The sequence below is a fragment of the Buceros rhinoceros genome, unplaced genomic scaffold, assembly GCF_000710305.1.
Source record: "Buceros rhinoceros silvestris isolate BGI_N320 unplaced genomic scaffold, ASM71030v1 scaffold16303, whole genome shotgun sequence".
Lineage (NCBI taxonomy): Eukaryota > Metazoa > Chordata > Aves > Bucerotiformes > Bucerotidae > Buceros > Buceros rhinoceros.
The window spans coordinates 10,151-21,213 of NW_010403185.1; the positions used below are offsets into that span (position 1 = coordinate 10,151).

The 11,063-nt window shown below is 40.0% G+C and overlaps 1 protein-coding gene across 4 annotated transcripts in view; it reads left to right on the top strand.

The window, feature by feature from the left end:
• The first annotated feature begins 5,405 nt into the window (after positions 1–5,405).
• The window catches only part of LIN54 (lin-54 DREAM MuvB core complex component), a 23,807-nt gene continuing 18,149 nt past the window's right edge, over positions 5,406–11,063 (top strand). For 2 of the 4 annotated variants that reach the window (XM_010132918.1, XM_010132916.1), the window contains exon 1: positions 5,406–6,128. In XM_010132918.1, the coding sequence (XP_010131220.1) occupies positions 5,436–6,128 (693 nt within the window). In that variant the 5' untranslated portion in view covers positions 5,406–5,435. The remainder of the gene's footprint in view (positions 6,129–11,063) is intronic. The other 2 variants (XM_010132917.1, XM_010132919.1) reach the window with 2 other exon arrangements.

Here is an 11,063-nt window from a genome sequence, read left to right on the forward strand (position 1 = left end):
CCCAAAAAAAAAAAAAAGGACTTTTTTGGTTTAGGTTTAGCAGCCTTCTGGAGCTTAAATATTGCCCCTATTGGAAAGAGCAGATAAGCAGAAGCTGAAAAATTTGGAAAGTGTTTAAGCACCTAAAGTTTCATTGCATGTGGCTGACAACACTCATGCTTCTCAGCTAAATCATTAAAGACCCATTCTGTATTTCCACTACTTCCTCCTGCTCTTACCTTTGTTCTAATGAATGGATTTAGGAATGAAATAAAGCATGTTTTTAAACTCTTAGTTGAGAGAAATATGCTGATTCTACGAATTTAACTTCTTATGAATATAGTGGGATTTTTTTACTTTTAAAATCCTCAAATCTGAGCCATAGCCCATTGACAGCGCCCCGCTCCACTTTCCCTTCAAAGAATAGTGACGGTGTTGTCATGTTTTTGTCTTGGCAAAGGAAATGACAAATGTTACCCCTTTTGTATTGGCTAACTGGTGATACTGTATTCCTTTGGGTTTTTTTCCCCCCACATTTGCATTGAGGGTCTATTGTACTTGCAGTGAACGATTACTTGTTAGGTTGTCCACTATTACTTTTCTGCCATTCTTCTGACCCTAGTTTCCAGCCTCATTCCTCCCAATCTGGTTTAGTAAAATCCCTTGAGCGATACTGCAACTATTAATGTTCTTCATAACTCTTTGCAAATTGTTAGCCAGACATCTTGATTCTTTTAAAAGCTAATAATGTTTACTTAACTTTATTGATTTTTGGAAAAGGCTTGGCCTTCTGCGGCACCAAGGGTGTATGAAGACACTTCTAAGTCCCTTAATGCAAGGATTGTGATTTTCTGTTTTTGCGGAGCTGCAGAACTGTGTCCTGTGTTCCTTACCTCAAGAAGAAAATTGTAGTAATGAATATGAGGTTGTATGTCTATCTTCATGTGGTTAACAACGTAGTAACTAGTTTCACATATGCTAGACATGTCCATATGATTTGTCTCCTGGACGATCACCCCAGTGGTGACCTCTTGAGGGTAGGGATTATTTTGTGGTGTTTCATGATTCTTCTTCATATTTTTTTTAAGGTCTTTTGCAGTTCCTGTCTCAGGAGGTTGAAAGTATTTGCTGGTGTTGGCTCTTAGTAATGTTACACTTAAGTGTGTGCATTTATCCCACCTTTAAAGAACTACTATTTGCTGTATCAGGCAAAGATACTTTGGTTCAGTTAGTTTTTGCTCAGCATGCACCAACAGTTTTATTGATCCCAAGAGAATCCCTGCTGTTTTTAGGGTCTATGCTGGACTTTATGCATTTATGAAGGTTCTGATTTTTGGAGTGAGATTTTTTGCACTTCGAGATAAGTGCTTCTACAAAAGCTGTTATGATTTGATTTCCCTATTTTTCTGGTGAAGGTGACACTTCATAATTTAGCTTAAAATGAACAGTGCCAATGACTTTAAGCAATTCAGGCCAATGTTCTTAAACCTGTCGAATTATACCAGAGTCTTCCCGAGGCTGGGGGGCACCAGGCCTGTGCTGGGTACTGAGAAGAGCACTGGAAGGGTGTCACTAATGATCATAAGTGGTGATGTCCCTTGGTCCACTGCTTCATTGTGATGACATTGCTAACATACAGAACCATACCAGTACACCCTGTAAAGTTTGTCTCAGCAGCCTTATTTGAGTAATCTGAATTTCTGAATAGTTTTCCTTGTAGTATGTAGCTTTGCTGATGATTTTGTAACATATCCTCATGTAAGCGCTGTGCTCAAACTGCTCATGGTTGCAGACTGGAAGGTTAGCTATTCTTATCTAAGTGAAATGGGGGCGTTTCTGGAGGTGTGAAAAGATGCAGACAGTTACTATAAAATTGTGGTATCTCTGCATTGTTTGCAGATCAACATGCTTTATTGATTCTTTTGATTTTTCTATTTAGTGTTACTGCTTTGCATATTTTGTCAACAATAGTATTAACAATGTTAGTTTCTTAGATCTTCACTGACATGCCAGTGACAGAAAAGAAAAAAATGTATAAAAGTTTACAGGTACCTGTCAGACACCATTCTGTATTTTTGCCAACAATGATGGCATTCTTTATTCTCTTGCTAAAGGCGATTCCCTTTATGACATTTAAAATATATATACATATATGTATTCTTTGTGAATATAGAGTATAGAAATCTGTGCTGTGGTTAAAGATAGCAGGTGGTTCACTCAAGATGAGCTTTTGTCCCTGTCTTCCTAACAGTACTCAGCATTTTTCAAAGTTGTTCCAAGACCTTAAGTTTTAGTTCCTGTTTGTTTTTATATGTGTTTGACTGGTGAGTGTCCTGACCTATGCTGGATGGTCTTTCACTAAACAAATCTTCATTATGTAAATTTTTTCTTGAGCTTTTAGTTTAGTTGTATGGCCATTATTTTCTAGGCTAAAATTATCTATATAGTAATCTGATCCTTTAATTCTTGTGGAGTTCCTTGGTCTGATAGTGTGCTTATTCAATTCCTTCATTTAGATTGTTTTTTCTTCATGTAAATACTTACTGATGCATCTTTTGGGTAAGTTGTACGTACAGCTCTTGTGTTATGGAGTGACTCAAAGCATAATTGCTGAAGCAAAGGAAAATTTCAAGTCTTCTTAAATAAAATAATTAATAGTTATTAATAACAAATAATCTATCCTATCTTGAAGATCTCAAAGCAGTTAGAATCATAAAAGAGGTTGGCTTGCATTTACTGTTAAAAAATCACTTTAGTAGCTGGAAAAACAAAAATGGTGTGTGTCTTGTATAAAAGCATGAGGAAAAATTAAACACCTGAACTGTTGAGAAATCCTGGTTAGATAAAATCTGCTGGGATGTTGAAGCTGCCTTTGACATCAACCTCTCATGTAGCTAGAATGAGATTTTAATTGTTGCATTTTTTTTATCTATTTCAGTCCCATCCAATAAGCAGTGAAGAAATAGAACAAGTAGGTTGTGTTGTGGTTCTTTTCTTGCTGATGTTGATGACACCAGCCTGAATATATTAATGGCAGCCAATTGTAAAATTATGAGACCTATTAACTGTAAAATCTTCCAATGTGATGGCCATAAGCTGTTAATCCAGTAACTATGTAATGTTTCTTTACAACTAGTTTTTGATTCCAGGCTTGATGTAATGTATTTCTTTTCCTTCTGTGTTCTGACTTGCAAGTGGTGTGTTTGAAATCAGAACTCTGTACATTTTAACTAAGTGTGGTGCTTTGTAACATAACCAGATGGGAAGAACGAAGAATATAAATAACTGTTAAAGTGTATAACTACTTACATATATGTAAATACTTTAGAGTTATACTGTTAAAAGATACTAAGAAGTACTTTTCTTTTAGGGAATAACACAAAACTGTGAACCAAAAGCAAGTAATTTAAAAATATTTGTCTTTACCGAAACTGGTCATTTTTCCACTCTCTGATTTAAATGATTGCCTCCTTTTCCAACATGGAGGCAATCATTATTTGGATTGCAGTTGACCTTAGGAGTCTAACTTGTGGGTCCAAGCCCCCTGTGCTTGTCAATATAGAACAGGGTAATGGGGGTGGATTTTTGTCTGAAATAGTTTGAAGTTTTAATATCTAAGACACAGGCCCGTGCAGGTTGATGAGGAGACAAAGCAACACAGGAGGAGAGCTAGTGGCCTTCAACATGTGCTGAAACACATGTTCACTGCTTCTGCTATTCCTATTTTTGCATAATCTCATATGCAGTTAACCAATTTGACTTTGACAGCAATGTGATACTATTACTAATGTGTCCTTAGGCATATGCTGTTTTGTCTAGCACTAGTTTCCAGCACTGTCATCACTACAGTCTCTACCGGCATTACTTTGGGAGAAATGCTTTCCAAAGGACATATTTCTGGCAGTTGACATCAGATAACTTTGTATCTCTAAATGCCTGCTAGTAAGTGAGCTCTGTGTGAGTTTGACTGTTAGTCGTCTGAATGAGTTCTTTCACAGCTTGGGCTTCTTGAGTATCATGGCAGTTTGATATGGCTTGTGCTCAAAGTGAGGGGAATCAGAATGGCACCCTTTGTGACCAGGAAGGCCACGGACTGCTCCAGCACAGCTCCTGAGCTTGGTATGGAAGGGTTATAGCAGGGTTTTTTTCCCATTGATCTACCTCGTGGGTGAAATGCAGCTGTTCTGTAGTTAGCTGCTGTGAAAAGTGGAGCCACGATGCCTCCAGAGAAATCAATGTCATCTTGGCGTTTGGTTAGTGTTTTTAGTGGCACAGTTCCTTAATTATGAATGTTGCTTAGTACAGATAACTCAGCTCTGCTTTCCTAAGCAAGTAAGAAACGGAATTTGCAAGGATCCTGTCCTCTTGAGCTTATGATGACTACTCAAGAGTGTATGTGCATACCCACACAGCGTGCTCGCCCATCCAGTGTCCAGACACGCTGATGAGGCCAGCAAGTGGGGGAAATGCCTTACTAAGCTAATCTGGTTTTAGCTTCTGGCAGTGATAACAGTTTTGGTGGGAATGGTAGATGTGACCATTTCCAGCAATGTCTTTAAGGGTTCTCAAGCAGAAAGTGACACTGGCTTTGAATCTCACTGTAGGGTTTTTTATATATAAATTGATCACTTTTATTAATCAGCTTCAAAAATTCTACTTTCTTTCAGATGGGGTGTTCTTTGTTTTGTGTTTAGAACATGTTTCAGATTAATTTGGGCATTATATTTTCTTGTGAGTATTGAGGAGAAAAATACTAAGCTGCCTTTTCCATGGCCAGCATAGAGGAATTATGTTTGTCTTGGAAGGGCAGGGCTTTGGCTTGGTTCTGGGATAGGTGGGCTGTTGACTGAGTTGTGGGTTTGTTAAAGCTTGTCACCAGACAGCTGCATATTTTTCTGAGATTGCCAAAATAAGAATTTTGCAAAAGTGAACCCTTGTTACACCTGGTACAGATAACAAGTTTCGAGGCAAGATAGCCTGCTAATCGGTGTTTACATGTATTAGAAAAGTAATTTTCATGTGTTGGGTTTTTAAAGCCATTTAACTCTTGCTTTATATTTCAGTAAGTTTAAATGCCTCTGAACAAGGCGCCTGTATCTTGCAGGGGGAAACACTGCTCCTTTGTATACTGTGTTGTCAAGAGTGGAGTGGTAATCCACAGCAAGTCAGTGCCTTGATTTGACTTCAGTGGATGATGTGGAAGAGGTTTCATATGAATTCTTACTGACAGTAAAATCAGCTTAATGTGTTACGTTTTGATAACAATTTTCTTTTCATTATATCCCTCCTGTGCATGCACAATACCTTCAGTCAGGAAAAAAGATTCTGCTACTATATTTTTTTTCTTTGGTAATATTATTCACAAAGCTTTGAAAATACATGTTTTCTGGAGGCAAATAACTTTTTAAAATATTATTGCAGTACCTGCTTCAGTCGTCACTGCCACAACTGCTAAAATGGAGGTGGTTTCAGCAGAAGTCAACAGTTTGCTCCCCGAAGAAATAATGGACACCAGTATAACTCTGGTGGAAGACGACAGCATTGAGGCGGTTATCGTGTCCTCACCAATGGGAGATTCTATTCCCATGGAAACAGAACTGGAAGAAATTGTGAACATGAGCTCCACCGGTGACTCCTCAGCTATGACTACAGCTGCAGTCACCACAGAACCAGTTACTGCACCCAGCAATCACTCAGGAGACGTGACAGTGAGCGCCACAACTCCCAAAACTGATGTGAACGCAGTAGTAAAGTCTACCTTTCCAAGTGGCCTCCATAAACTTGGTGTTCAGACCCCTGCCACTATATCAGCCAACCAAATTATTCTGAACAAGACCACCGATATTAAAATAGGCAATCAGAGTATTAAACCGGATGGGCAGAAGCTTATTGTAACAACTTTGGGCAAGTCTGGCCAACCTATTGTTTTAGCATTACCCCACAGCCAACTCCCACAAGCGCAGAAGGCCACATCCCAAGCCCAAGGAGGAGACTCCAAGGTACAAGGCCAGCAGATCAAAGTTGTTATTGGAGGTCGTTCAGAAGTGAAACCTGTTGTTGGTGTCTCAGCTTTGACACAAGGAAGTCAGCTGATAAACACTGCAGCTCAGCCTTCTGTTTTGCAGACCCAGCAATTAAAAACAGTACAGGTAAAGTGAGTTGTGCTGATGAAACATCTTAAAATTCTGTTGCTGCATTGTTGTCTCTTTCCTTCAATGTTTGACACATGGTTACTTTCAGCCTCTGCATCTATTCCTTGTATTAAGAAGTACAAGGCTGCTCTTAGCCCATGCTTTCACCTCTGGATGCATTTACCATCTCATGCCCTTTACCTAGCTACTGTCTACAAACTTAGGATTTGCCTTAGAGAAGGTGAGCCTTTAAAATTCAGTAAATTGAAGAGAATTTTTCCCATTGTTTTCATTTTATAAAAGTAAATTCTGCGTTCAGGAGGACTGAATTGAACTCTATATAACTGTTGTTCTTTATTCAAAGTGTGTGCTGCTTTGCTCCTTTATGAAAGAGTAACTTCTGCCTGTTACATTTAGTTTAAGTAAACATTCTGGAAAAAAACTTCAGCATTTGAAAAAGAACAGAACAGTATATCTTGTCTGCCTCAAATCTAGTTAAGCATGTTAATAAATGCTGATAGACTAGACGCTGTTGTAAGTTGGACACTTAAAGGTCTTGTTCCTGATCACTGGCATGGATCTGAGATATTTGAAACCACAGAGAATCTGCTGGGATCTGAAAAAGTGTTGAAAATACTTTGGTTATGACCGAAAGGAACTGTTTTTCATCTGGTGTACAACAGAACCAAGTGTGAGTCACTTTGTTCTAGTTGACAGAGAGGCAGAAATAAGACATCATGAAAGTGAAGAAAAAGTAGAACTTGATGCAGTTTATGATGGAATAGTGTTTATTTTACAGTCTAAATGAAATTAAGTTAAACTCCAAGTATGATAATGAGAAAATTTGTTACACATGACACATTACAAACTCATAAGTATATTATTAGCTGGACGGTAAGTTCCCTGACTGCTATTTCATGGGAAGCAAATGTGAGCAACTCTCAACATGCTTTGTTTTAAAGCAGATGATGCCTGCATTGATTTCTGCTTTCTCGGTTTTTTGTTGCTACATCATGCATGTGGAAAACATGTTTAATAATGGTTGTTTGAAACATACCAATTTTATTAAATTACTTATATTTTTGTACCTTGATCGTTAATGATATGGTTGTCATTATAGTTTTCAAAAAGGTGTCTGCTCTTGACTCAGCACAGGGATACCTAAGAGTGGATCAGTTCCTATTACTTGGCTTCAGTTACTCACTGCCAAGTGACAGATACAGGAAACTGACGGGAACAACAGAGCTGTGGAATGGTTTTGCTTGCATGAGAGGACCTGTACCATCAACAACTGAAGTACAGTGACTTTGCGATTGACCTCTGCTGTCTGTCATTAGGAATTCTACAGGTTCCTTAACCCTAATAATAGTTAATTGCAGTTTGAGTAAATTTGTTTTGTTGTCTCTTTTATTAAACCTTTTTGTCCATTTGCAAAACAGATGGAATTATTAACACCTGGAATTATCACAGAATGATTTGGTTGGAAGGGACCTTAAAGATCACCTAGTTCCAACATCCCTGCCATGAGCAGAGGCACCTTCTACTACATCAGGTTGCTCAAAGCCCCATCCAACCTAACCTTAAACACTTCCAGGGAGAGGGCATTCACAGCTTCTCAGGGCAACCTGTTTCAGTGTCTCACCATCTTCACAGTAAAGAATTTCTTCTAATACCTGATCTAAAACTACCATCTTCCACTTTAAAACCATTACCCCTCTTCCTGTCGCTATGCTCCCTGATAAAGAGTCCCTCCCCATCTTTTCTGTAGGCCCCCTTTAAGTACTGGAGGGCCCCTGTAAAGTCTCCCTGAAGCCTTCTCTTATCTAGGCTAAAAAGTCCCAACTCTTTCAGGCTGCCCTCCTAAGGGAGGTGCTCCAGCCCCCTGATCATCTATCTTCATGGCCTTCCACTAGAGTGTCTGGAGCAGGTCCATCACTTTCTTACGCTGGGGGACCCAGAGCTGGACACAGTGCTCCAGGTGGGGTCTCATGAGAGTGGAGTAGATGGAGACAATCACCTCCCTTGACCCTCTGGCCACACTTCTTTTGGTGCAGCCCAGGATGCAATTGGTGCAGGATGTTGCACTTGGCCTTGGTGAACTTCACAAGGCTTGCAAAGGCCCACCTCTCGTGCCTGTCAAGATCCCTTCGGGTAGCATCCCTTCCCTCCAGTGTTGACCACCACACAGCTTGGTGTCATCGGCAAACAAGCTGAGGATGTACGCAATCCTACTGTCTATGTTGCTGACAAAGTTGCTTAACAGCATTGGTTCCAATAAAATTCCCTGAGGAATGCCACTCTTCACTGGTCTCCACTCGGCATCAAGCCATTGACTGCAACACTCTAAGTGCAACCATCCAATGAATTCCTTACCCATTGAATGGTCCAGCCAACAAATTCATGTCTCGCCAATTTAGAGACAAGGAGGTTGTGGAGGACAGTGTTGAATGGTTTGCACAAGTCCAAGTAAATGATGTCAGTTGCTCTTCCCTTATCCACTAATGCTGTAACCCTGTCATAGAAGGCTACCAGATTTGTCAGGCACAATTTGCCCTTACTGAAGCCATGTTGACTTTCACCAGTCACCTCTGTGTGTTCCATGTGCCCTAGCATAGTTTCCAGGAGAATCCACTTCATGATCTTGCTGGGCACAGAGGTGAGAGTGATTGTCCTGTAGTTCCCCAGGTTTTCCTTTATTTTTTTTTTTTAAAATGAGGGTTATGTTTTCCTTTTTTTTTCTGTAAGGAGAGGAGGAAGTAGAAGTGAAAAGCAAGAAGGCAATCTTCAGTTGATTTTAAGTACCTGATACTGCAGGGAAGATGTGTAGATTAGCATTTCCCAGACAGTGCTATTTCCTGCAGGAAATTACTGAAGTATCAGAAGGATATATGAGGCTAAGGCAAGAAATTCATGGTCTACCCTACCATGAATGATGGGAGAGGTAACTCATGCCCTGAGTTCCTGTCTTAGAGAAATGAAGTTTTCTTCATTTACCTCCTCATCTTGAACAAGCCTCTTCGGTGTATGGAAAATGAAGCTGTGAATGCCTCCCTGCTTCCTAAGACTCATGTATAACTTACCACTTGTGGCTTTGCGAATCAGATATTTCAAATGCAAGGCAGCAGAGCAGTTTGAATTGCTGCTAAATAGTGAAAGATGGAAAAGATGTTAAAGAGCTCTTTTCAGTTCTCCTTACATCCTCACTGTCATCGGAGTTTTGTAGTTCATTAGAGAAACTCAGCTAGCCTTGTTGTAATCTTAATTGTGACATTTGAAATACCAGCACTTGAGAGAAGGCATAATTGGTAGAGCTGAGCAAAAATGTTCCTTGGATTCTGGCTCACTCCCTGATTAGAATTTTAGAGGTACGAGGCTTTGAGGTGTAAAATGTGGCAGGGCCTTGGGCTTCATCTGTATCAGGGAGTGTATTACTGTCTCTTGGCAGTTTGTCCTCATTTAGTTGAAACTACTGCCTTGGATGTACAAAAATACAAAAGTACTGGGCAAGGGCATCTACTTTCAGCCTGTGGCTCCTGCCTGTGTACAGCCTTAGAAACAGTAATGTGCATGGTGGTGTACTACTGCAGTCCAAGAGTATTAAGCAGGAGTTTGGCCTTGCATACAACTCTCAGCCAGATGTCCTGACTCATTGCCGTTGTTGTCCCTAAGCTAGTCCAACGTTAACTTGTCTCCATGTAGTAACTGGTTTTGTGTTAAATCTGACACAGTTAAATCTGTGTGTCATAGCATCGTTGCTACCATGGCAAGACAACTGCTAAGAAATCATTGTGGCTTCATCTCATCATGGAAAAGTGACCTCGTGCACTCTAACCTCAGAGCAAACACATTTCTAGCTCAGTTTATTCATCTTCTGAGAAGTACTCTGTTCTATTTCTAGAGTACCTGGTTTTTCATATTATGCTAAATATAAATTGCATAAGGTGTGGCTACACGGACAAGCTCCCAGGAGGTCATCCAGGGAGTGAATTTATAGTATGTTATCTCCTTTGTACTGTTAGCTCCAGCATGGTAGCTGACTGCATGGGTTTTCAATACAGTGTAAATGAAAGGTATGCTTGTGCCTTTTTTTGTGTGAATAGAGCATAGTTTGACAGCTGAAAACACAGTCTGGCTGTAGAAACTTGCTTATTCATCTTCTTCAGTGGAGGGTGCTTAGGAAGATACGTTGACCCTTTATTTAAAGATGCTTGTAGATAAATCTCTTCTGAAGGAGGAAGAAGGTTGCTTATAAATACAATGATTTTCTTACGGAAGAGCTTTGCCCCAGGAAATATTTTTGCAGTCTAATTCAAAGGAACTTGCAGAGGGCATGCTTAGTTTACATAGGCAGAGGAATAATGTTAAGCTTCTTGTGATTAGTACAGGTAATGGCAGAGAGCTCCAGAGAACTTACTCTTTCTGAGGTATCAAAGACTGCCATCTCGATTATTTCCTTTGGCTTCTCCAGTCTACTGAAACGGGTAGTAAGTTTCCCACTGGTGCCTAGAAGGCCCTCACAGGTGGCTGGGGTTGTTGGCTCCAGTGGCAAAGACTTCAGAAAGGCTTGCTTGGCAGCAGGTATGGGCAGGAATACAGTGCCTGCACTTGAGGACCAAGGTCTGTTCCTCATCTATAACCAACCAGATTTGGATTTTGCCAAGTTTCCCAAGCCCTGAGGGGATTCACTGAATCATTAGACCTCCTTCTTTGTGGACAAACATTTCACCCAAAAACCAGGGGGGAATTTACCTGAGGAGGATATTACAAGTTGAGTCTGAGGGAAGCAGTGCTACTTGTGTTGACCAGCTATTGTTTTGGGAATTTTACTTTTTTTCTGAAATATTTCATGTTAACAGATAGGTAGTGGTTTTACACGTGTTCATGTAAGTCATTTAAGCACATTTATTGACGGTTATGGGGGAAAGACTGCTGTTGTCTAGAGCTGGCTGTTCC